Source organism: Macrobrachium rosenbergii, chromosome 29 (genome assembly GCF_040412425.1).
Source record: "Macrobrachium rosenbergii isolate ZJJX-2024 chromosome 29, ASM4041242v1, whole genome shotgun sequence".
Lineage (NCBI taxonomy): Eukaryota > Metazoa > Arthropoda > Malacostraca > Decapoda > Palaemonidae > Macrobrachium > Macrobrachium rosenbergii.
In genome coordinates this window covers 3721144-3748852 of record NC_089769.1, presented here as the reverse complement: position 1 = coordinate 3748852, position 27709 = coordinate 3721144, and the positions used below count along the sequence as shown (strand labels likewise).

Genomic DNA, 27709 nt, shown 5'->3' with positions numbered 1-27709 from the left:
TTGCTAGTTCCCGTTAGGTGACTTTGTAAGTTGGTAGTGATGCAATTCTCGAGAGAAATTATAAGCGATTGCAGATATTTCTTTGAATTTAGGGTTGCTTGACAATGCATTTTGTTATAATTTATGTATAAGTTTGGGCTCTTATAAAATTAGGTCAAATTGATCGCTTTATTTGAGGTTTCAAGCTTAGACTAGTACTAGTTTCCCTTGTTTGAAGATGCTTTAGTGCCTAGTATCTTCACGTAAGGGGAACTAATGTTGGTCTAGGGTTGAAACTCCAATTAACGCGATTAATTGGAACTAATCTTGCATTAGTATACTTAAAGGAAAAGAAGAGCAATATAAATGAACTGCCACTGGCAGAAACAGTTGCAATCGCATCAAATAGACGCAACAAAACAGACCATCGTGATCATCAACAGCCGCAAATTGGGTGACAGGTCGCCTGGTCTGGCGCGCGTTAGAATCGCCAGATGATTATTATTGCTGCTGCCGGATGTGCGTATCCTCCAATGGCTGCGCGCATGGCTACGCGTGTGTCGTCCTTCCTTTTTCGAAAAAAGGACCACCATCCATTGGCGAGCGCACGCGGGCCGAGTGCCTGCCTCCTCCACCCATCCAAATAACAGAGTTACACTTCCACCCCGCAGGATGTGTTGGACAATACCAACCCCGGTAACTCCTCCCCAACCCCACCCCTACCTTCCCCGGTCGGTCACCCCCAATGGCTCATCCAGTTTTACTACCTTTTTTTTTCTTTTTGTCTTTTTAAAGCTTTGGATGGTAAAAAGTAACCTATATCCTCTTTTTAGAACCAGTTAGGTTATATTGTAAGTCTTAGCTTTGTTTTATTATATGATTTATGTCGCTAACTTGGGATTTTAACCTCTAACGTCTTTGTGGTGAAATCCGTTCAGTTTTGATATCCATTATTTCCGTTCAAAGTCTGGTATTTTTGAGCGTCTTGATAATATGTCTGATATTTCGCAATCTTTGCGGAATTTCTAGACGTATGTTATTGATTGGATATAATCTTTTTAAATCAGTATAAAATCAGTTGAAGCTTTCCCTTCTTAGAGTTGTGAAGTTTGCAATTACTGGAACCTTAAGCATGTTAACATAAGGCAAGACTTCAGATAGCATTTGTTATTACTGATATTGTTTCTGTAAATACTTTAGTTTTCATACGCCATTTCATATTCCCAGTATATATATATATATATATATATATATATATATATATATATATATATATATATATATATATATATATGTGTGTGTGTGCGTGTGTCTGTCAGTAAATGCAATTCCAAAAGGTCTGTTATTTTGAGATTGAATTGCATTGACCTCATTAGAGAGGGAGAGAGAGGGAGAAAGAGAGAGAGTATTCATTATTTAGTATTCCTGTTCGAAACCACTGTAAATGAACCATGGTGAACCCAGCTCATTTATAGAACCTTTTCGGCCACTCAAAAAGAGAGTTTCTGCAACTCTCATCTCAAGTGGGTCACTCTCACTGCTACCCACACTCCTCCCTCCCTCCCGCCCCGCCCCCCCTCCATCCATCCATTCCCAGGCGCTCCCAGCCAGCCTTCCTGCCCCCCACCTACATACCCAGGGCAGGACCAACAGCGGGTGCTTCTCCTTTGTGTGTGCGCGGGGCACCTTTTGGCCGCACTTCTTCCATTAGCCATTTGTCTTGTTTTAGCAGTGCAACAATAGGGCAGACCTCTGGTATAGATTTATATATATATATATTTTCTCTCTCTCTCTCTCTCTCTCTCTCTCCCTCTCCCCGTTGTTACTTATTCCGAAAGTGATTTTTGGCTAAATATATATATATATATATATATATATATATATATATATATATATATATATATATATATATATATATATATATATATATATATATCTCTCTCTCTCTCTCTCTCTCTCTCTCTCTCTCTCTCTGTCTCTTACTTTCTGTCGTTTACCCACTGAAGAAAAGTTGATTTTTGGCTGGCATTATCATTATTAGTGTCAATATTCAAGATTAGATTAAATTTTCTCAGTCCTTGCAAAATCAGCAACCCAGAAATTTCCTTCGATTCGGAAACAAATCAACGAAAAAACAACTAAAAGTTTTCCACATCCAAAGGTTCCATTTTCCTATGCTCCGAAACTTCATTACCAGGCAAGGGCTCCCTCCCTCCCTCCTCCCCCCCCCTCATCTCCCGACGAGTGGGCACTGGGCATGGGGCAGAGGTCTCTCCTGAGGGTGGGGTTCGCTGCAGTCGTGTGACACAGGCCTGCGAAGTGTCAGGTATGGAACGTTGCGACAGAGAGACTCTTCTTATCAGATGCCTTTGAGAATTAGGCGAAGGCAAAGAGGAGGAGGGGGAGGGGGAGGGAGGGAGGGAGGGAGGTTCCTGTGGCATGGTGGGGTGGGTGAGTGGGGAATGGGAGGTGTGAGGAAGGGCACCTTTTATTGCTTTTGGTTTTGAATAGGTCCTAATCAAATGTTTTTATTATATAGGAGACTTGTTTGTTTGCTTGTGTTGTTGACGTCCAGAGATGTTGAGGTATAATTAAATGTTTTTTTTATTATATAGTTTGAGGTGTGTTTTTTTTTATGGTGGTTTTGTTTTGTTTATGTATAATTTTGGACTTGATTTTGGATTTCTTATTCTCATGAGTAAGTCTCTCTCTCTCTTCTCTCTCTCTCTCTCTCTCTCTCTCCGTTAATCTACTATATTTGGTGATCATTGCGCTTGATGTGATCCTACTGAAGAGTTATTTTATTCCCGCATAAATATAAAGGTACTCATTTCGTTTACATATTTCAACTGGGAAAAGTAAACCCGTTATTCTTCTTTATTTAAAATCTAGATTTTATTCCCCAGTTGTCTTAACTTGCAAGAGTGAATTTCAGTTAATTTTTGTGTGTTCCTCGCAAAGATACATGTATATACCCATATGTGTGTGTATATATATATATATATATATATATATATATATATATATATATATATATGTGTACATGTGTGTGTGTGTGTGTGTGTGTGTGTGTGTGTGTGTGTTTATATATGTGTTTGTGTGTGTAAGTGATTCTCGCAATGTCTATTCATTGCCTACGTTCTTCAGCAAGACACCCAGTTTCCACTTATTTAATGACTCGCTAGTATCACGCAAACTTCTTTTTTCTGTTAATCAGCGGTCCTGCCAGTGTATTTAAAGAGAAGAGGAACCAACGCCCATTTTTACCAGTCATGCTCCCCTCCCACCCAGTCAACCACCACCCCCCCTACCCCTCCCCACGTCCATTCCGTCCCCGTACCCATCGGATGAATGAAATAAGAAAAATCCTAAGTCATACCGCGGCAGAGTCACCGAGGATTCGGCGAAGGCTCCCGCTCCGAATCCTGCTATCCTTCGGTGGGGTGCTAGCGGATAGGATGTTAAGCCGAGGGATGTTGCCTGTCGCATGGCGTTGGTTTTACGAAGCGGTCCTGGGTCCTGGTCTTGGTAGGGGGGGGATGGATTCTTTGTGGGTGGGTGGGTGTCCTTCTCGTTAGCAGGATGGATTTTGGGGGTTGGGCTGGTGAGGGGAGGGCGACGGGGTGGGGAGAGGACGGTCCAGGTATATGTGATCGTTCAAGCATGACCGCCGTCGCCATAGTGATCGTAGGAACGATTCATTCGATCCCAACTCTTTGATTTTGTTTTTTATTTTCCTTTTTTTTAATTATTGTTATTTCCTTACTTCGTTTGTGCTTCTCGTTAATGGCTATTGGTATTTGTGAGAAAATACCGTTACGCAGAGTGCATAAGCATTTATTGAAAGGTTAGACTGTGGGGACGAGAAAGGAGCGTTTGAGCATGAGAGAGAGAGAGAGAGAGAGAGAGAGAGAGAGAGAGAGAGAGAGAGAGAGGAAGGCGAGTGAAAGTTAGTTGACCTCCTCGGAATCATCATCATCATCATCATCATCGTCGCCCATGGCTCGTGGAAACTGATTTTGGAGGGAATTTTTTTTCCCCTTACGTTGTTTGTATAACATTTAGTGAATATTAACTGAATATTAGATTTACGTAAATTAGATCGATAATTTATTAGGTGAACATTAGATTTGCATAACGAACGCTAAGGTTTATTTGAAGATATAAATGTAAATATCTGTTTTTCCTTAACGTGTAAATAATTTTAAATGTACGTAAATGAGGTTGTCTGTGATGTATATTCTAATAAGGTTAAATTTGCATGTTGATTTTGCGTAATAAAAATCAAAGGTTATTTGAAAATGTGAATTTAAATTTGTCTTTCCTTAAACTGCAAAGAATAATTTTGCGTTAATGAGTGTCGATAATTTATTATCCACATTAAATTTACTTATTTAATACTAAAGGTTATTTGAAAATGTAATTGTAAATTTGTCTCTCCTTAACCTGTAAAGAATATTAATTTTCATTAAATGAGACTCGGCAACATATTAAATGTATATTTAAATTTTTCTTGACGAACTGTAAGGGTTATTCGTAAATATAAAATGTAAAAATGTCTTTCCTTGTATTACACAATACCTTGCGCGCGCATCACTAACGGTATAGCCCCAGGGAGCCTTTGGTTAACCCTGAGAGCCATCTAGGTCCATCTGGATTGAATTCTGATAAACCTGGGTAACTTTAAAGAAATTATTCCCAATTAGTCCCACACGGAACAGGTCAGACTTTGTTCAGTTCCAAAAGTCAGTTGTTCCGACGGGAATTGGAAGCTGCGCCTTCATAAAATTTGGAGTTTCTTGGGCAAGGAGTCGGGTGTCACAGAATTAACTTTGAAAAAAACAAAAATCTTATTGAGTGGGCCTGTGTTTTAAAATTTAAAGTTCGGCATGACACTTATTATTTTTCTCTCTGAAAATTCTGAAGTATTATTGTATTCTGTTTTAAATTTATATATATATATATATATATATATATATATATATATATATATATATATATATATATATATATATATATATTATTATTTATTTATTTATTTATTTATTTATTTATTTATTTATTTATGAGTTGAATACTCTCTGGCATGTCAACACACATGCTTGCATATATATATATATATATATATATATATATATATATATATATATATATATATATATATATATATATATATATTATATATGTGTATGTATGTATGTATGTATGTATGTATGTGTGTGCGTGCGTGTGTATGACGCCACGGAGCGTATTCAACTCACGGCAGCAGAGATTGATAATGACAATTTGAATGTTGCGTACGTGCATTCCTACGAGCGAGGACGCCCCCTGATTGGCTGACGGCACTTATACCTGGACACGAATCTGAGCGCGTTGATTGGCCGATACGCGGCAGGTGCGAGGGAGGAAGCGACGTAGCTTTTGTGGCCAGGAGTCGCTGGGAAAATTGGCGTGTTTACCAGAGGTCCCAACGATCTGACAACCTCCCTTGTTCGTGAGTTCTGTTGGTACGTGGCCATACACGTAAGCGCTCGGGTAAAGAACGCGTACAGGAAGTTTCTCTCTCTCTCTCTCTCTCTCTCTCTCTCTCTCTCTCTCTCTCTCTCTCTCTCTCTCTCTCTCTCTCTGATTATAAATGAATTGGTTAATCTCCTCTTTTACAGATATGGAGATTGGATATTTTAACTTCTCAGTTATGGAGACTCTCTCTCTCTCTCTCTCTCTCTCTCTCTCTCTCTCTCTCTCTCTCTCTCTCTCTCTCTCTCTCACAGTTACCCTGACTGTAAACGAATTAGTTAATCTCATCTTTTACTGTGATAGCGATCGTATTTTTCTCTCTCTCTCTCTCTCTCTCTCTCTCAGTTGCCCTGATTGTAAACGAATTATTTAATCTCCTCTTTTACAGTGATCCTCTCTCTCTCTCTCTCTCTCTCTCTCTCTCTCTCTCTCTCTCTCTCTCTCTCTCTCTCTCTCTCTGATATCTATATTAGTTACCTCTATTATGACATAATTAAATAATTTATTAAAGAACTAACCTAACCTCTGCATACTAGGATATTGCTAATTTAGGACAGGATGTTCGCTACTGAAAGCACCTACCTGGGATACAGGTAATTTACAAGACATGCAAGATTAAGTAATGTCTCTGTTCTAATACTGGAGAGAGTATAGCATATGCAGTGAAGGATAAAACCTGCTTAGTATAAATCTAATATAGGATATAGGTGTTACTATTATTATTATTATTATTATTATTATTATTATTATTATTATTATTATTATTATTCAGGAGATGAACCCTATTCATATGGAACAAGCCCACAGGGACCATCGACTTGAAAGTCAAACTTTCAAAGAATGTGGCGTTCATTCGAAAGAAAAAACAGAAGTTAACAGGAGTACAGAAAGAAGAGATCACTTATTAGTAAAGAAAAAAAAATACAATTATTAAATAAGTAGATAAAAATGTAAATTATTACAGTACAATGAAAATTAATTTAGGATTAGGATGCAAGTTTTACGGTTTACACAATAAGATAAAAATTGTTAAAATACAAGACAAATTGATTTAGGATTAAGATGCAAGTTTTACGGTGTACATAAAAAGATAAAAATTGTTAAAATACAAGGAAAATTATTTTAGGGGAGCAATGTTATAATGTACAGAAATCTCTGAGAATGACACAGGAAACGGGTATACCTGTCAAGTACGAGGTTAATGGAGGGAAAGAGAGAAGTTGGGGGCGGGGGGGCTCAAAGGAAATCCTCTGTGAACTGCTTTCCCAAAACCTCGTCGTTCGTCAGTCAATTACAGGTCTAGCAATTCTCCCTCGTCATCTCCCGTGTCCTACTGCCGTTGCGTCATTGAATCGCGTCGCTCTCCTGCGCCGATCCGATTGGACATTATTATTCCCTTTCCGGAGGTGATATTTTGGGCTTTCATTTCCTGCCTCAAATCGTTTTTGAATGCCCCCCACCCATACTTCCCCCTTGCTTGCGTTCACCGTATAGAAAATGATACCGTCAGACGGATCGGTAATGCTTTACGCAACTTGATGGCTTTACGCATTTTGATTTTGTCGTCGAATACTCGTTCTTTGCGTAAAGTTTTTCTTCATATGGTTTATTTTATTGGCTGCTGCTTCGTGACCCTGTCCTTTGAGCTTTAAAAAGAAAAAAAAAAAGGAAGAAAAAAATTTGAGGTTTTGTAATATTCATTTCATATTTTATATTTTAATGGGTCTGTTTATTTATTAACAGCCAGTTCATTTACTTGTCCTCTATTCAATAAATGTTTTGTACCAAACTTCATCCTTCAATCCTAAGGAAGCAGTCAGCAATTCGATCCCCTCTCTTTCCGTAGGATTTAACATATTTGTGCAAGCATCCCCTGACGTATCCTTAATTCGATCTCCACTCACCCCGTAGGATGTGGCATGTTTTACGCAAGCATCCTTCTGACGTATCCTTAATTCGATCTCCACTCACACCGTAGGATGTGGCATGTTTTTAGCAAGCATCCTTCTGACGTATCCTTAATTCGATCTCCACTCACGCCGTAGGATGTGGCATATTTGTGCAAGCATCCCTCTGACGTATTCTTAATTCGATCTCCACTCACACCGTAGGATGTGGCATGTTTTCAGCAAGCATCCTACTGACGTATCCTTAAAACGAAGGAAGTTAGAAGGAAGTCCGGTGGTCACTTGGTCCGATTATGTTGCTTTGATGAAGGGGGAATCTGTATTACGCCAGGGTTACGCAGCTTCGAAGAGAGAGAGAGAGAGAGAGAGAGAGAGAGAGAGAGAGAGAGAGAGAGAGAGAGGAGGGAATCTGTATTACGCCAGGGTTACGCAGCTTCGAAGAGAGAGAGAGAGAGAGAGCGCACGCACACATGTCCCTACAGACCGTGGGAATGAGATCTAGTTTTCTGGTGACGTCGGGGTTGATTCGTAATAGTATTCGACTGTTTAAAAAAAGGGGGGATCAATGTCGTGTCTTTTAGCATCAATTTTAGCTTTGTTTTTTATTGTTTATTTATAGATTTCCAATTAATTTTTTATCTTTTTGTTATTGAGATGGAGGAATGTTGCTAGGCGGTGAACACATTTTTTTTTCATATTAAAATGAAAACGTTTACAGTTCTTATTATTATAATTTATATTTTTAATGTCATTAATGTACCTTAGCTTTACCTCCAGTGAGTTTGAGTTTTCGCATCATTCTCTGAGGTGGGTCACTTTTTAAGTACCCCTCGGAATGTACCGTTTGCTCTCTCTCTCTCTCTCTCTCTCTCTCTCTCTCTCTCTCTCTCTCTCTCTCTCTGTTATTTAAATCTTCTGAAACTTTTCCCCAGGACGGTGTTTTTAAATTGCGTCATTAACGGACACCTTCGTGGTAAAAGAAAAAAAAAAACGCAATTCTGACCCCCCATAGTTCTTTTTGAATGCTGGTTTTGACATGCCTTTAATTTGCAATGTTTCTCTTCTTCTTAAAGGTTATTTATCCCCGCCAGTTGTCTGGATCTCATATATATATATATATATATATATATATATATATATATATATATATATATATATATATATATATATATACTTTTCGAAAGCCTAAGATATCATGCAATTCTATTCTATTTTTTCATTACCAGTTTTCTGGGTTCCAATAATATTGTGCTTTAAGATTCTGGTGTGTTATATTTGCAACCCAGCCCTCGAAAAATTGTTCACGTATTTTTTTACATTTTTTTTTACTTTCTCTGTCTCCCTCTCTCTCTCCCTGCAGGTTTTACATCGTGCTCACCTAATCCCTGCAAGAACAGCGGAACGTGTGTCTCAAACCCTGGAGCCGAATCCTCATGCAAGTAAGTAGGCCTATTGGTTTTTTAGGATGCCTGTTTATTTATAGTAAGTAGGCCTATTTAATTACAGTGGGTAGGCATGTTTATAGTAAGTAGGCCTATTTATTGTAAGTAAGTCTATTTATAGTGCGGCAACTAGGCCTATTTATTGTAAGTATTTATAGTAAGTAGGCCTATTTATTGTAAGTCTACCTATAGTTGGTAGGCCTATTTATTGTAAGTCTATTTATAGTAAGTAGGCCTATTTATTTATAGCAAGTAGACGTATTTATATATATAGTAAATATGCCTAATGAGTTATAGTAAGTCACTTTATTTAAAGCAAGCAGGCCTGTTTATTTTTAGTAAGTAGGCCTATTTATTTATAGTAAGTATGCTTATTTATTTATAGTAAGAAGGGATATTTATTTATAGTAAGTAGGCCTTTTCCTTGTAGTAAGTAGGCCTATTCATTTTGTTCATTCTGTTCTTGGAAATCCTCCCAGGTAAGCTTGTTGAAATAGTGCATGGAGAATGATTAAGACTTATGTAACGGCTTGAATGAGCTGGGAAGTAGTAGTCCTCGGTACTTGTAGGCCTACTATTGTCCATGCTCGTCTAGTTGTTAGAAGTAGCAGAGGGTAATGGGAAATACAGGAAGAAGAGATCAACTATTAAAAAGAAAAAATAACAAATTAATAAATAAATAGGAAAAATTTAAGTAAACTATTAAAATACTAGAAGAGTTGTGTTAGGGCAGTTAGTGCATTGCATCTTCGTCAATTATTTTCTGTGTATTATTCCCATCGTGAAAGTAAGGAATTACTCTTTCTGGAACAGCTAGACTCTTGTTATGACTTGTTATCTCGAGAGTAAAGCATTATGGGTAATTTGATACTTTATTCGATGGATTCACTTTACCTTTGCCTTGCTATCCCAGTATCGTGCACACACATCATCACAACACGTTAAATACAATTCAGCGACTTATTGGTCGTTCTAACCAGTGTTTCTTACAATTATCCAGCATTTGGCAAGATTCTTCCCCACCTACTGTCATTGACTTGTTTTCAACCTGTTTGTAATATGTATGCGATAAGTTTCCGACCTGCGTTCATGACTTGTTTTACTGCAGTGTTGGCGCTCTTAAGCTTTAATAGGTCTACCTGATTTTAGAATGTACACCTATTGTTAGAAAATTGGCTCAGTTAATTTCATGGTTTTTTTTTTAGACAGTCACGTCTTTGTGTTTGCTTCAAGTGTCTAATATCCTCTCTGTTGGTTGGTTCAGTCCGGAGGTGCACACCAGGTTTCATATTCCCTTTTTTGCACTTTCGTAATTCTGTGAAGTATTGAGGTCTCTGGAACTCATAACCCATCCCTTTTTTATATATATATATTTTATATTTCCTCCTTCATATTATGTTTTGTATTTTCTTGCTACTTTATTTCCACTAAAAGTTATTAATGATATCTATGATTTGTAAAATTTTTCCTAATTATCTTCTGAGGATAAAGAAGACGAGTCAGTGACATTAATTGCACACACACACACACACACACACACACACACATATATATATATATATATATATATATATATATATATATATATATATATATATATATATATATATATGTGTGCGTCTGAGAGAGAGAGAGAGAGAGAGAGAGAGAGAGAGAGAGAGAGAGAGAGAGAAGAGGTACATTATCGGAAAATGCAAATGAGATGAATTGGCGGTGTAAGATTTAGTTACATTTAGTCCATTGTATGAAGGCGGGGGATCACAGTAGGTTAAACATTGACGAATGACTGATACGATGAATGGGGCCACTTGCCAGTTGGTGCAAAGCTGGGAGGTGGGGTGGGGGCTGGCAGTAGGGTTTTGGTTGGGGGAGGGGAGCTAGGAAGGGAGTTGAAACGCTGGGTGTATATAGTAAGAGAGAGAGAGACTTAATAAATGTACAAAATATTTTGCGTGGATCTTTTGATCATTTATTATTTTTTTCTGTGATACTGAAGTGACGGATATTATATATGAAAACTCTCATGTTTACCCATGGAATTAAGTACATACAAAGAGAGAGAGAGAGAGAGAGAGAGAGAGAGAAACAAATTTGGTAGATGTCAGTTTTAAATTTGTAAATTTTTTGTTGTTTTCATATTCATATAAGGTTTAAAGTACTTTTTTGACTGAGAGAGAGACAGAGAGAGACAGAGAGTGAGAAGCAGATTTGGTAAATTTAAATTTTAAAAACGTAAATTTTTTTTTGTTTTCATATTCATATGAGGTTTAGAGAGAGAGAGAGAGAGAGAGAGAGAGAGAAACAAAATTGGTAAATTTCAATTTTGAAAAAGTAAATTTTTGTTGTTTTCATATATAAAGAGAGAGAGAGAGAGAGAGAGGAATAGCGGTGTGGTTTGTGCGTTAGTTAGCTGGTTACATTTTTGAGGGGTAGTGATACAACATCTGTCCTACATTCTCACAGCCTCCGACTGAGTACTACCATCTCCCTCCCTCTCTCCCCATCCTCTCCCCCACCCTCCCAGATTGCTCGTAGATGGGCGTAATTGAATTAGAAGAACATTTGATCTCGACAGTCAATGTAGAGAAAATGAATAGCCAATGATAACACTTGCGGTCTTTATGTTGATGAGCAGAAGTAGCCCTACTACAGGTCTCTGGAGACCTGTAGAGGTCTGCTGTGGTCTGTGGGGACGGAGGCCATGGGAACGAACGAGGACTTCTGGTTCCAGGGGCGTCTTGTGCCGAGCGCCTCCTGACGAAGAGAGGGAGTCCACGCGGTTGGGAAAGATCCTATTGAGTATACCTCTTTGGGAATTAAAAGGTTGGATGACTGTCTGACGTCAGCTTATGCTCTCTCTCTCTCTCTCTCTCTCTCTCTCTCTCTCTCTCTCTCTCTCTTTTTTTAGTCTCTACGTATATGAATATGAAAAAACGAAAATTTACAAATTTGTAGATCAAAATTTATGAAACTTCTCTCTCTCTCTCTCTCTCAGTAAAAAAGTGCTTTTAACTTCTACGTATATGAATATAAAGATAACGAAAATTTACAAATCTGTTGACCGAAATTTATCAAATTTCTCTCTCTCTCTCTCTCTCTCTCTCTCTCTCTCTCTCTCTCTCTCTCTCTCTCTCTCTCTCTCTCTCTCTCTCTCTCCGTTCTTGTGAGTCTGGGATTTTCGGATGGTCATGTGACGTGGGGAATTATACCATTGCATTACTGTTTTTAACTGAAGCCTTTTTAATTATTCCAAATATTTTTAACTGGAGGTCCTTTTACCTTTCCCAAATTAAGATTTCTACTCCTATTTTATTTTTTATTTTTTTATATTCCTGATAATGGGAAGTTCATGATGATATTTTTTATAATTATAATTATTAATTCTTAAGATGAACCCTATTCATTTGGAACAAGCCCATCAAAGGTGTCATTGATTTTAAATTCAAACTTCCAAAGAATATTATGGTGTTCATTAGAAAGAGAAACAGAATGGGAAATATGGAAAGAAGTAATCAGTTTAGAAAAAAAAAATAAGTTAACAAATTAATCAATAAATAGATAAAAAGGACCGTAAAGGTAGTAAGTAAAATTAGGGACTTAAAAAAATCCAAGGGGAAAAAATAAACAGCGAAGTGACGGATCGTTCAGTTCCTGCTTAAGGATTTAAAATGGGTATTTGACTGAACGCTAAAAATAGCTTGAATAAAAAGGGATCTGGGTTAACGATCCTGTAAGACTTGTCGCAAGTCTAAACACCCCTTTCCCAGTTATAAAAGTCTCGTGACTTTTTATTTCACTCAAAAAGTGAAAAACGGAACATGTGTTGAGGGAAGCAGAGAAGAAGAAGAAGAAAAAAAGGCATATAAAATTCCCTTCTGGTTTCCTCTCGCGGAGGCGGCGTGAGAAAAAGACGCCATGTGTAGGCACCTCGGTCCAATCCGATTAATTGGAGTTGATTGGCTGATCATTGTTATTGTGTGGCCAATTTTTCCCCCCCCCTTTTTCGGCCCTTGATCCAACACACCGGCCGTTTGTTGGTCTGTTCTGTGGACAGATGTGTGGAGAGAGAGAGAGAGAGAGAGAGAGAGAGAGAGAGAGAGAGAGAGAGGGCACTTGGCCGGCCACTGAGGAACAAGTGGATGCGATTGAAAGGAGTTTAAGTAGGGGAGGAGCGGAGTCAGATCATTTGTCCTCTTTTACCCCTTTCCTGTCCTCTCTCTCTCTCTCTCTCTCTCTCTCTCTCTCTCTCTCTCTCTCTCTCTCTCAAAACCAGGTCCATCATATGGTGCAATCCAACTGTGTCAATGACAGGGATTGTGTGTAATGGCGCATTTGGTATCCATTACCAAAGCGCGAGGCCATTATTGATTCTCAAAGTCAACTCTTGCGACCCGATGTTTTATGCTCATAAATATTTCTCTCTCCAAGGTTTGTTAAGTAGTTCGGGAAGTTTGTTTATTGCAGTAATTTCTTTTTTGCTTTTATTTTGTAAATTTTTGCAAGTTGGTTTCGTACGCGTTTATGTTATGAAGGGTAAAGTTTGATTTATTTCAGCGCTTTAGACAAAGTAATTATGTAATTTATGTAAAGCAGTTATATAATTTATATAAAGCAGTTGTATAATTTATATAAAGAAATTGTATAATTAATATATAAAGCAATTGTATAATTTATATAAAGCTATTATATAATTTATATAAAACAGTTATGTGATTTATGTAAAGCAGTTGTATAATTTATACAAAGCAATTGTATAATGTATATAAAGCAATTATGTAATTTATATAAAACAATTATATAATTTATATAAAGCAATTTTAATATAGAGCAAATATATAATTCATATAAAACTATTGTGTAATTTATACAAAGCAATTTCATATAATTTATATAAAACTATATTATAATTTATATAAAGCAGTTATATAATTTATGAAAAGCAATTATATAATTATATAATTATGCCATACGCCCACTTAATCAATCCTAACAAATAACCCCCCAAAAGCAATAATGCAAGTTTCACCCGTCCAATTGCAGCATATCATCACCATCTCACTTTCCATAAGTATCCACGAAAGTCGATTTGCTGAAGTGTTTACACAATTAGGCATGGCGGGGTGGGGGGGGGGCTCTCGTGACGTCCAGAGCTGCAAATGGCTCTTTATCGCACAGTAGGTTTTAAGGCTGTCGCTAATGACACCTTGTCATGAAAACAAAAAAACGAAAAAAAAATGGCTCTGTTAAGATTGGAAGGTTGGTCGGGGGGAGCTACGGCCCCTGGCTGTTCTAATGGGTGGGGCTCTAAATCCCCCCCACCCCACCCCCCTTGCTTTATTTGGGTGGGAAAGTTCAACAGTGATGTGATGTCCATGTGAATCAGCGCCGTGTGGAATTGTCGTAAAGTATGTAAAGTGGGGGTGGGGGGTCCATTAACGTTAGGATTTATCGGGTCATTGGAGTTGAGTTGTAGGTCACGTGGTGTTTATGCTGTTTCCCCCCCCCCCTCCTCTCTCTCTCTCTCTCTCTCTCTCTCTCTCTCTCTCTCTCTCTCTCTCTCTCTCATATATTAGTCCTTGCATGCGCCGGGCGCCAACACGGTAACCCCCATCAAGTGTCCACATAAAAAAGGGTTGAACTGCATCCCATATGTGACGAGAGAGAGAGAGAGAGAGAGAGAGAGAGAGAGAGAGAGAGAGAGAGAGAGCACTATAAAATAAATTTATTTTGAGAAAGAGCGAGCACCATATGAGGGATTTGGTTAGAGAGAGAGAGAGAGAGAAATAAAGCTTACTGGGGAGGTTAGCCAGAAACCATGCTTACCGAGCCTTTTCCCAGCAGCTTCCAAGGTCTGCTCTAGAAGCAAGAGCCCGTGCTGGCATAAGGCCAGCGTAATGATCAAACCTAACCACAGCAGCCTTTGCGGTGATGCGTTCGTCACAGTGTTCTCAAGATGCGAATCGAAGTAAATTCGGCAGAGCTGTTGTTAATGTTGTTATTGTCATTTTCATTAATGTAATTATGTCCTTTTGATGATTCTGAAACATTATGAACAACTGGACAATTTCAGTTAATGTCTGGTTTGTTGTTATAAATTTTACTTCCCTTTAGTGAGATTCCCATAGAAACTACAGCTTAATAACTAATATTCCTTATTCATAATTGTAGATTCCATGCTGGTTATATTTTGCATTTAATAAATGTAAATTCTCCTTGCAGGTATAATAAAGACAATTACTATTTTCAAGTTATTTTGACTTATTTGTACGTGATTTTTGCCTTGAATATGACATTATCACATAATGCCAAATACTTTTGGATATTTCGTAACCCCCCTCCCCCCTTTCTCTCTCTCTCTCTCTCTCTCTGGTGAATGAACTACAAAAAAATATTGCGTATAAGAAATGCCACTGAAGATTCCAAAGTTTGCACTTTAAATGAACGAATGTTGGAACTTATTATCATGTGTGATAGTATTATCAATATTAGAGAAGGAAATCCACAGTTATGTATGGATGCAACGATATTTCGGGAATCTGTTCGACAAGGGGAATCGAACAGATTCCCGAGAGCTCTCTGTAGAGTTTTTTAAAAAAATATATTTTGCACTCAGACATAACTGTGGATTTGTTTCCCTATTTCAAGACTCATGTTACCATGAGTGTATTTTTAAGTATCAGTATTATAGTAGTAGTAGTAGTAGTAGTAGTAACAGTAGTAGTATTTAAGAGGCTGATCCACGATCACCCCTCCACAGAGCGCAACCACGAATTCAATGGATGGGTTAGGTTCATTGTCAATGAAAGTCTGACATTAATTGTTGACTACAGAATCCCCTCATTTGGTTGCGGTCCAGTGACAGTATTGTATGGGCCGCTGCCCTTCTGTGGGCCCCCTTGCCATTGCTTTCTCTCATTAACCCTTTGAGAGAGAGAGAGAGAGAGAGAGAGAGAGAGAGAGAGAGAGAGAGAGAGAGAATGGTAATAATGTCTTCTGGCCTGTACTCTCGATCGCCTTGGGAGCTATAATTTCATTGCAGCTTTGGGTTGATTCTTTTCCCCGATGATTTATTCCGACAGGTCTTGTGGAAATAGTAATGTTTCTCTAAATGATTCGTTCGTTTTTATTATTTTTTTTTTCCTCGGCATTCTAAGAAATTATGTTTCTCTGATTGTATGTTCATGTTTTGTTTGATTTTGTTCCGGCGGTCATCAAGATATTGTAGCGTTTCTCTTAAGATGTTGTAGCGTTTCTCTTAAGATATTGTAGCGTTTCTCTTAAGATGTTGTAGCGTTTCTCTTAAGATATTGTAGCGTTTCTCTTAAGATATTGTAGCGTTTCTCTTAAGATATTGTAGCGTTTCTCTTAAGATGATGTAGCGCTTCTCTAATCATTGGTTTCATGTTTTGCCTGACGCACTGTGTGTAAAAATAGTTTTGTATCTCTAAATTGTGTGTGGAAAAATTATTGTTTTATCGCTGTGCAAAATTGCTATTGAATTCTCAAAGGCAATTTTCTTTGCACTGGGAATCAGACGAATTATTTTGTCATGGTAAAGATGGTTTTATCTTATATTTTGATAAAAAAAATTAATTTAGGAAGGCAGATTTTCACCTGTAAATCTTGACTCGGTGGAAAATAATAACGATTATACATTATAAGTTAATCACCTTCGTATTTTTAGCCTGATTAAAAAAAAAATATATTGTACAGAGAGGTAGTTTTACACATGAACAGAAAAGACTTGGAAGGAACTAATAATCAATCAGATTTCTTTATCTTCAGCACCGGTCACACGAAGTCCTGTATAAGTCTAAGGCTACATTCGTTGAGACTTCAAGTCTTAGGCTATTAGCGTTTAGACTTTCCGAGCCATGCCTTGCCATCAATCTGATAATATACAGAGAGGGGTCTGATCGTGCGGCTGAGATTGAATTCATAAAAGGTCCCCTTAATTGCCCTGCATGAAAAGCAAGGCACGTGAGCCACTTGGGGATTTTCTCACAGAGAGAGAGAGAGAGAGAGAGAGAGAGAGAGAGAGAGAGAGAGAGAGAGAGAGAGAGAGAGTATATAAAATATAAAAATAATAGGGGTTTAGGAGTTTTCTCTGTATGTAACACAGAGAGAGAGAGAGAGAGAGAGAGAGAGAGAGAGAGAGAGAGAGAGGCTCCTAATAAAATATAAAAAAAAATAATAGAGAGAGAGAAACTCGAAATAAAATAGAAAAATTAATAGGTGTCTTTGAGTATTCACTGTATATCCCAGAGAGAGAGAGAGAGAGAGAGAGAGAGAGAGAGAGAGAGAGAGAGAGAGAGAGAGGAGGGTGGGCAGGCGGGCAGGCAGGCGTCAGACTGGAGATGTAATGCGTGTTGCAGGAACGCTCGGCGCTAATGGGATTCAATTGCTTAAATTAATGCTTAGTTTGTTCATTTGCGTTGGCTGTTAATGGGTGGCTACGACCCCAAGCCATCATAATGCCGAGTGTCTTTGTTTTCACGCCATGATTTATGCCTGACTGGTCTTAGTAGCGAGTCGTCCCTTGTGAAGAAAAGGCCATGATTATTCTTGTTGTATTTCATTATTTCATCTTATATTCTTGTGAGATCTCGTAGCTTTTTTCGTATTAAGGTAGAATATTACATTCACTCGGAGTGATATTACCTGGCTGATTTCTAAACTGATATTACCTTCGTAAGATATTTCGTAGAACGGTATTTGGCAGGGTTTTTTTTTTTTTGTGGGATGATATAATTTTGCGTTTGTGCTGTAATTCAGTAGACATAAAACTTGTATAATTTTGTACTGGTGCCGTAACTTCATCGGTATATATTAAACGAGATATTGCAATTGTAATGCGACGCAGTGTCTGCCAGTCGTTATTGCCGATGGGGAATCGTGAGAATATTTTCAGTACCATAACTAATTTTAATGTTAGGTGGTCTTGTCTTAAATTTTATCAAGAGCCAGGTGTAGAGAGAGAGAGAGAGAGAGAGAGAGAGAGAGAGAGAGACGGCCATTAGAGCACACTTTTTTTCTGTTGTTGTCAGTTCATTTCCTGTCCATATGCTTCGAGACAAAGAACAGTCTTGGGTATCCAAGATCTATGAAAATGAACCGACCAAGCGACAAAAATACCCTTTTGCGGGAACAAACAGGGAAATCAGTAGGACACACTCGAGGCATTTTGGGGGAATATTCTTGTTCGGGGGGAGAGAGGGAGAGTGAATTTGATGCATTACCCCTCCACGGGAAGCGTTATTGAAGATGGACTGGAGAGAGGTCATACCCAAGCCTGGCCGGGGTATGCACGTATGTAGTAGACCTCTGCCCTGGGAAGCGAGTTAAATTCTCTTGACTTCACTTTACGTGAAAAGGATATTGGTCCTCTCTTTATTAGAAAAGAGGTATTAAATGAGCTGCTTTCGCTGGCAAGTGAAACTGATAAATAAACTACCGCGCGAGTGAGAATCCTTCGTAAACATCGCATTGTGGAAGATGTGGCAACTCGCGGGTCCTAAGTCTGTGCTGTGGCAGGTGTTGTCCTTGCGCGTTTCTTTCTGCCTTGCGTGCCCCGGGTCTGCTGGGGTATGATACCCATACCCTCCTCTCTCTCTCTCTCTCTCTCTCTCTCTCTCTCTCTGCTGGGGCTGGAGAAACCATTCTATAAGCGCCACCCTTGGTGCGAGTTCCCTCACAGAGCGACGAGGAGAGATCTCGTGGCCTTCCCTTTGTTGGAGTTTTCGTTTTCGAAAACTTTTGAAAACTTGATTTTATCAGTTACAGAAAACCCTCTTTGGGCGATTCTTTTTTATGAATAAAATAAGGGAAAACATCCCAATATTAGTGTAGGTGGCAACGTTGATATTCGTGTAATCCTATACTGGGATGAGGCAAGTTTTTTTTTTTTTTTTCGTGTCTAGTTGATTCATGTTTCCCGTAAAGCAGTTTAGGAAGGCTTTTTCTTTTTGTTTAAATAAATTACGGTATGATTCCGTTTTAGGAAACGGGAATTTTTTAACTGAAGGATTTTTTTTTTTCATTTTTCCTAATTTATGATTAAGATCATACCCCCACCCCCCCATACAACCCAATTGGCTTCCGGCACCTTATAAGCAAACAGTAAGTCATTTTAATGTCTTTATGTTTTTGGTACAGGAGTAGACAGGGTATGCGATTCCTGGTAAGGATTCGGAGGAAACGATTTCATGCCATATGGCAGGCAGCCCGCATTATCCTTCTCTCTCTCTCTCTCTCTCTCTCTCTCTCTCTCTCTCTCTCTCTCTCTCTCTTCTCATTTTCAAACCTTCACGCTTTTGTGAAATAAATTTTCATCTCTTTGTTTTGAAAGATGTACTTGTCGATGAAAACCATTCTCGTAATCAAATCATAAATATTAAATCGTTTGTTATGGAGAAAGTTTGAAAGACTTAAATTTAATTAAATAGACATTGTTGTCATTAGTCTTTTAGTGTGAAGTGGAGATTAAAAGAAATTTGACTTTAAATTTTCCCGTTAAAGATATTCTTGTTTTTTTAAGAATAGTTTTTAAAGGTCTTATTTGCATATCCTATTTTCTCTTGAAAACGAATTATTTGCTTAAGGATTTCTATTATTTGCTCAAGGAATTTACTCCCGACATCTTCCGCAGTATAAGTGGTGAAGAGCAGAGAGATTTCTAGAAATGATAAAAAAATCCCTTTGTGAGAGACGTCTCAAGTATCCAGTTTGTTGATAGAAATTTTGAATTAACAGGTTTAAAGATTACGTTTGGATTTCCTTCGTTAAGTCTCTCTCTCTCTCTCTCTCTCTCTCTCTCTCTCTATTAGAAAGACTTCAGGTTTATTACAGCAACATAACCTGATTTCTTATCAAGGTAAAATTCAGTTAAAACGTTTATAGATGTTTCAATTGTGTGTATATATATATATATATATATATATATATATATATATAATATATATATATATATATATATATATATATATATATATATATATATATATATATATATATATATATATATATATATATATATTTTATATATATATATATAAATGTTTTAACTGAATTTTAACTTGATATGAAATCAGGTTTATGTTGCTGTAATAAACCTGACGTCTTTCTAATCGAGAGAGAGAGAGAGAGAGAGAGAGAGAGAGAGAGAGAGAGAGAGAGAGAGAGAGAGACTCAACGATGGAAATCCAGACGTAATTTTTAAACCTGTTAATTCAAAATTTCTATCAACAAACTGGATACTTGAGATGTCTCTCACAAAGGGATTTTTTTTAATCTTTTCTATAAAACTTTCTGCTCTTCACCACTTACTGCGCAAGATGTCAGAAGTAATATATATATATGCACACACACACACACACACACACAGAGAGAGAGAGAGAGAGAGAGAGAGAGAGAGAGAGAGAGAGAGAGAGAGAGAGAGAGAGAGATATTGCCTTTAATCACAATCATATTACAGAATAATTTGAAGCTTTCAAGTCAGACAGAACGAAGGATTTAGAAGAGGAAATTGAACAGAAGGAACTTGGTCTATTGCGAACAACAGTTGCAATCATGTACTTTCAACTCATACCTTTCGTTATTTGTGGGACTTTTATTATTTTTAATGTCGTGAAAGTGAGGGAGTTTTCTAAAACTGTCCTTCCCATACGTTCATATATGGCAGACCTAAGTGGGTGGTGGAATTCCTAAAGTTACGGCTGTGAGGCTTCATTCGACCCACATGGTGCAAATATTTAGAAAAAATTCTCGCCGCTGTTGTGGGTTACTCGTTTGTCCAGCAAGTTCCTAGTCTCGCTGTGCCGTGGCTTTGTTTTTGTTTCTGATTGTAATTTTTTTTATTGCCTACGATTTTGGAATTCTCTCCCATCTTCAGTTTACTCATTCCTTATAGCCTTGTTTCTATCAAAGGGCGTGTCTTGCTGAATAGGGGTTAGACCTTTCTTACCTGTATTTGGCCATTTTCCTGTTTCTCGAGCCTGTTTGTGTTCGCTGGCATTTGCAATTATGGAAAAGCAATGTATGTTGATCAGACTGGGCAAAAGCGAGTCCTTGGATCTCCCATCTTCGCTGTTTAATATTCATTTAGACCGACAATTCCCGTCTGTTGTACAGCGAACTGTCGACGTAAATCTGCTGGTACTAATATCAGCCTTTGATTTCTCTTGCCTCGATGCACGCTGCCAGATAAAATGGGTCTTGTTTTTGCTAGACCTCAGACACCCTGTTGTTGCTCTTTGTCTAACGGGAAAACGACTACTTACTTAACCGGAATCTACCCGACGTCGAATTGCTTGTGTGTGTGTGTGTGTGTGTGAATCTTCGTTAACCCCAGATGTTTAGAAAAAATGATTTCATTCATGAATCAGCCGTGAACTATTTTCACCAGTGCATTTAGTCGGTAACTGGTGTTATGTCTTGTTTTGTTTTTTTACGCAAAACCACCCCAAAAGCAGTTTATTTATTTCTATTTTGCGCTGATGAATGAAAGAGCAAGCATCTTCCGATGCTTTGTTTTCGTAACTGGATGAAATCAAGCCCCCATTCTGGTTGATAGTCTGGGTACATCATTATTCTGTTGGGGACTCTTCGGGAAGAGGGAGAGGGGTGGTTGTATGTGTGTGTGTGTGTGAGGTGGAGGGGGAGGGGGAGGTTGGATGGATTTAAGGGTTGAGGTTACACAAACTGGCCTGGATTTAGAGAGAACCTGTTGATTAATCTCGAGTTGGTTATTGGATCATTCTCGTCGGCCGTGAGAATATATACTGCTAAGAGAGAACGAACATTTTTTTTGTCTCCTTTTTTTATCTTCTACCGTGAGTTTGAGAAGCTCATTTCAGATGTGGTCTGGTAATGGAAAGTCATCTGCGTGTTTGAGAGAGAGAGAGAGAGAGAGAGAGAGAGAGAGAGAGAGAGAATTACACAAAACGATGGCGATTGTAAAGGTGAAAGTTCATCTCCTTAGTACAAGGGAGGAAGGGAATGGAGAATTGGCTAAACCGACCAGACACTGAGTGCTCTCTCAATATTTTCCATTCCATTCTTGTTATCTCGTCATCTATGACCAGAGAAATATCAATGCCATCACTTTCTTATCTGTGGAAGTACCGAAGCGGAAGACCTGTTTTCTAGCCTCGTAAGTCAGGGAAAAGCCAAAGAATAGCAGCGCCTTTCTTGCAACTTTCGTTCGTATATCAGGCATCATTGTGTCTAAAAGCCAACCTGTTCTTAGAACCTTACAGGCCATTGGCCTAGTCGTGTAAACACGCAGGCAAACAGTCTCCGAAGCCTTTCTTTTTCTTAGTTTGTGTCCCGTCGGTATTGACTGACTGAGAGTGGTCCAGTGGTCATTGTTAGAGAAGAAGAAGAAAAGTTTCGGCGGATCCAGAGTGGACTCCCTCAGTGCCCTGTGGTTCGGCGTGACGTCACTCCGAACGCAGGAAGTCGACCCTGGCTTCGGCTCGCTAATCTCTCACGGATGATTCGTAAACTCAATTGTCTAAAACAATAATCTGTGGCAATAGTTCATAGTACTTTTTACCAGGCTCTGCTCATAATGTGAGAAATTACAATGATCAACATCCATTCTTATAATCTGGTGTTACAAGCAAGTTGTGCCATGATTATAGTGTATTGGAGTATTTCTCTCTCTCTCTCTCTCTCTCTCTCTCTCTCTCTCTCTCTCTGAGGGGGCTGGGCAGGAAAGGGGGTTGAGGGGTCGGTGGGGAGGGAGAATGTCCCGCGGCGTCGCCAGTGTGAGTGAGCTCAGCGTGGGAACACTTCGTAAGAGAGGAGGGGATGCCATTCGAAACGGGACGTATTATTTTACCGTATTTTATGACTCTCTCGGGTAATTCTATTTCGTCTGTTGGCGACGGGTTTTATTTCGTCAAGAGGATATCTCGTGGTTCTACATAACATCTTACGCAAAATTTGCTGCCAAAGCGCCACAAATAAACGCTTTTATTATATGAAAATCGGGATGTGAGAGTGATGACTTGACAAGGGTACCCGTTTAAGGGGGGAAGGAGTTGGGTTGTGATCTGCTGTTAGGGGTTGGGGTGTGGGTAGGATGTTGGGGGGGGGGAACGTGTGGATGTGGGAGGAGGGACTAGAATATTAGGTGCTGTAAATGTAATCCATCTTTGAAATCCTATATTCCCAAATTGAAGTTCACGCTGATGTCGAGAAATAGACCCAACGTCTTTATTCTGTCATTCCGAAGTGTATTCCACCTCCTGAACTCTCAACAAATGAACGACTATGAGACTAACAGCCGTAATAGATGAACAACTCTTCTCTTCTTTCGTTTGAGCGGTGATGCGTGGGTAGTAGGACCTCCTCTCTATAGCGTCGGTAATTGGTAGCGGTAGTAGACAAGCAGGCAGCCGAGGTCGTGCGAATGGAGACTGCCATGTGGAGGAGGAGCAGCAGCAGCAGGTCCTGAGACACTCTGGTGTGGTTTTCGGGGGCTCCTCTCCAGAGGGTAGTCTACTACGGCTCTGGTATCAAAACCTCTCCCCGCCTCCCCCCAACCATCTCTCCTATGTTAACACCCGTTAATTCAACTGCCATTCATCTTAACTATGATGAGAGATGGTTTATGCTCAGCGTATACTCTCTCTCTCTCTCTCTCTCTCTCTCTCTCTCTCTCTCTCTCTCTCTCTCTCTTCATACCACAGGCCGGCCACCTGTTGATTTCCACTATAGGCCTAGAGTCGTCTTCTGACAATGTTCGTGTCTCATCGTGCGTCAGTAGGCCTATAAACCCTCATTAATATTATATTGCTTTTGATGTTATTATTTAATTAATATAACTTTAGCCCTTATTATAATACGAACAGCCTGTTCATGAAAGGTTTGTGAACTGTGACGCGCTTTATCCTTGGAGAGTGGATATCGTGTGCACGGTTTTGGCTTTAGTAAATATTGCACAAGAACTTAGGGTATTTCCGAGTAGCGGCTACTTGTACTCGGTGCCATTTTGTTTATTGTGTAGGTAGGACAGGAAGTTCAAGATTATTGATGTTTGTTATTATTGCTCCGACTTTTGATTTAATCGCTACCACAAGTAGATAAGGCTATTTAATGTTCAGTCTGTCAGAATTTATTCAGTATTATATGACATTGGAGTGTGGGAGCTGCCATGAATGGTATATACAGGTTCAGTGAATATACATGTGTATGTGCGCGCGTTCCCCTTTCATTTTAAGCAAACTGACTTGGGATGGGTTTGATTATAGCCCGAATGCTATACCCTCTCTGTCTCTCTCTCTCTCTCTCTCTCTCTCTCTCTCTCTCTCTCTCTCGTCAGCAGAAACAGCAGCGCACATTGCTAAAGGCGTTTCATCTTAACCCGGCAGTTTTGAGGTCAAGCCACTATACACTTCACCATGCCATCGTCATCATTACGATCATTACACTTCTCATCCCAGGATGGTCTTTTTCTTTTTTTTTTCCTTTTTTTTAACCCTCCGGGATAAAAGGGGGAGGTATTCGGGTAGGGGTTTTGGTTAAAGAAAAAGGAAGGGGGGGGGGGGAAGATTGTGAGATCTTTGTTTCTTTTGTCTGTCACGTACAGTACTGGGGCCCTGATTTTTCTACCCTCACCTGGTCTCTCTCTCTCTCTCTCTCTCTCTCTCTCTCTCTCTCTCTCTCTCTCTCTCCTTCCGGTGCGCTACTTTCTTTGTGGAGTTCCCTAGAAGTTCAAGAACTCGTATGTAAGTCTGCACCAATGTCGTGTAATATTGTGAATATTCCTGAATATGTATTAATAGTATATAAATATAGTACTAGCAGGAACATACCATTATCGCAGTTCTGTGTCTGTATCGAATTATAGAAGTATCTATTCAGTATCTATGTGGTATCGATGGCTTAGCCTATCAGCGTTCTGTATTGATACAGAGGTGAGGAATAGCCGGTATCCTGAATCAGTTTGGAGTTACAGGATTCGCATTATCTTGCATCATCGACAATTTCCGCTCATCAACAGCTCGTTTCCCTTAGAACTTTCCTTCCCCTCGTGGTCCATCTCTGGTGAAATTTCAGGCAAGAAAATTGATATACATAGAGTAAGGGTTAATAAAATCCATTGTCTTTGAATACCCATCTTTTAGTGAATATTCATCTTCAGATCTCTTGCTCCCTGTACCGCCTATTTCCTTTCAAAATACTCGCGATCTGGTGAGTAGCGTGTTCTTTAGACCTAGCTTCTACTGGTATTTACTCGGAGACTTTAGAAAAGACTTCCTGTTTTTGCCTAGAGAGACAAAACATGGTTTATCTTTCCAAACACGAATGAAAAGTTCAGTGATAAAAGGAAGATGGGAGAATAGGGGTTGATAGGATAAAATAACGATGGAAAAAAAAAAAAAAAAGAAATCTTTAGAGCAAAAGTGTGAAATTATCGTAAACTCTTTGAAGCCTCTGACTATATATCCTGTTTATTTTCCGTCATCGAATGGTGAAAGGAAGATGGGTTCGATAGGCTTAGATAACGATGGGAAATAGAAAAGAAGTCTCAGTCTGTCAGTAACGTTGTTTATTTTCCCTCATCGGATGATAAAAGGAAGGTGGAGGAGAGAGGTTTGATAGGCTAAGATAATGATGGGAAATGAAAAAAAAAAAAACACAAGATATGTCTAGAGCTAAGGTGTGAAATGTCGTCTGCTCTTAGAAGCTTCGGTCTATATATCCTGTAGTTTATTTTCCCCTCTCATAGAATGATGAAAGAATGATGATGGAAATTGAAAAGAAAGAAGAAATATGGAGGAGTGAAGGGTCTAATCTCTGAAACCTCGGTCTATATATCCTGTTGTGTATCCCCCCCTCGTCGAATTATTAAAGGAAGATGGAGGAGAGGTGTTCGATAGACTAAGATAACGATGGAAAAAGGAAAATGAGAAATCTTCAGAGCAAAAGTGTGAAATCGTCGTCCGTTCCTTGAAGCCTCTGTTGTTTATTTTCCCCTCATCGAAGGGTGTTGGTGTTTGTGGGTAGGTGGGAAGGGATGTTAGACGGTCTTGGGGACTGATTTCACACAAAGAAGGCGCTGTTGTTGTTGTTGTTTTGTTATGTTTTTGTTGTTTATGTTCTGTCTCGAATCTCGCAGGTCGATGGAGTACTTGCGTTTATGGGAAACTTTAGGTTCCAGTTCGAAAGATTTAGGAAATAACAGTAATGTGGACCATGTGATTCCAGGCTCTCTCTCTCTCTCTCTCTCTCTCTCTCTCTCTCTCTCTCTCTCTAGGAGTGCTACAGTGTGTGTAGCCATTGGCCAAATTTCATCATGCTCTCAGGATCAACAGATAACTGACAGATAAATATTTTTTTTTTTATTGAGGAGTCTTTTTATTTTTCTTTTCGTCATCATGGTAATATTAATCTAGTTTATTTTAGACTGACAGTAATTTAACTTTGCGTTTTCTTTCGTAACTGAACTAGATAAATTTCACTACATTCAGTAAAGTCTCATGAAGATTGTTTTAAAATACTTTCAAGTTTCTTGGGATCCGTAACACTCTCTATTTATAATTAAAACAGGTTTCATAATTAGAGTAATTAAGAGCTCCTTCAGAAACAATCTACTGTAATAAAACAGTCAGCTTATATTTACTAGTATTATCCCGTAGGAGAGGCAGTGCCGTCATTGCACCTTATGTGGTACACTGTAGGCATTACTGAAAGTTGTTTGAAGTGTCAATTCATCCCCTAGCTGTACCCACTTTTCAGCCTTTTACTTTACCTCCATTCCCGCTTCCTTTCTTCAGGTCCTGCTGTCCAACCTCTCTAACTTTAGGACTCTGTACCCCACCCTTGGCACGACAGACTAAATTCAATGTTAAGGTGTCATACTTAGTAGCATCGTCCTAATTATTCAATAGTACCTCTGGTGCCTACAGTAGGAGGAATCAAGCAGGAACAATAAGTAGCAGCGGGAAACAAGTAGCCATAAGTAGCCGCGCGGAAAACGTTTGATAGAGCGAATTAGGCGACCGTCACGAAATCGGCGAACCGCTGACGAACGCAAACAGGGAGAAGCCATTTTCAGTCGCCCGCCTTTACGGCCCGAAGCTTTTATGCACCGCATTGATTACCACTTGATATCGTTTAATCCCTGTTAGGAATCACTTCTTACCTTAAGTGGTCTGCTTTAAATTTATTTGTTTTTTTTTTTTTTTTTTTAGTTGGCGTGTGACGATCACCAACGCACTGTTTGATTTTCCCAGGTGCGAAGAGAAAGGAATTCTTTTTTTGGTTATTTATTTTTTTTTCAGAGGTCCTGCAGTATATTTGACCCGCTTGCCTCGCTGTGGTAGGCACGTTTGTTTATTCGTCTTGTTTGTTTCATTGTTGTTTATAACGTTCGAGTTGAATTAACTTATTGTTTTTAATTCCGTTCCCGTCCTCATCGTGGTCAGCCCATTTCCTGGAGATTGTCTGCTAAAGACCAATAATTTGTCTCTAAAGAACTTACGCAGCTTGCAAACAGAAGCCGTGTCATCTCTTCCTGGGTTATTTGCGTAAGCACTGTGGATTCTCCTATCCCCCTCCCCCCGGGGGTGATGGAAGGGCGGGGTGGTATATTTACTGGACAGACATGCATGCCTTATGCCCGCGTTCCGCGGAGGAATCAATATTTGCGGATGTTTCGTCAGACACAAGTGGTTCAGTGTGGGACTGCGGAATGAAGATTCTCTTTGGTTAATTACTTTGAGTGCGTTGAAGTATTTGTATTTGTTGTCAGAGGGAGCCGGTGACTTCCTGGTGCTATTGATATGTTTAACCGCTAGAAACAGGAGATTATTGAAAGATAAAATTCTTAGGAATTGTGATTATGACATAACC

At 39.0% G+C, this 27709-nt stretch overlaps 1 protein-coding gene across 1 annotated transcript in view; it reads left to right on the top strand.

Moving 5' to 3' along the window:
- Nucleotides 1-27709, top strand: part of N (neurogenic locus Notch protein) — a 120944-nt gene that overhangs the window by 27556 nt on the left and 65679 nt on the right. The window contains exon 2 of the mRNA XM_067130820.1: nt 8764-8842. Within this exon, the coding sequence (XP_066986921.1) occupies nt 8764-8842 (79 nt within the window). The remainder of the gene's footprint in view (nt 1-8763; nt 8843-27709) is intronic.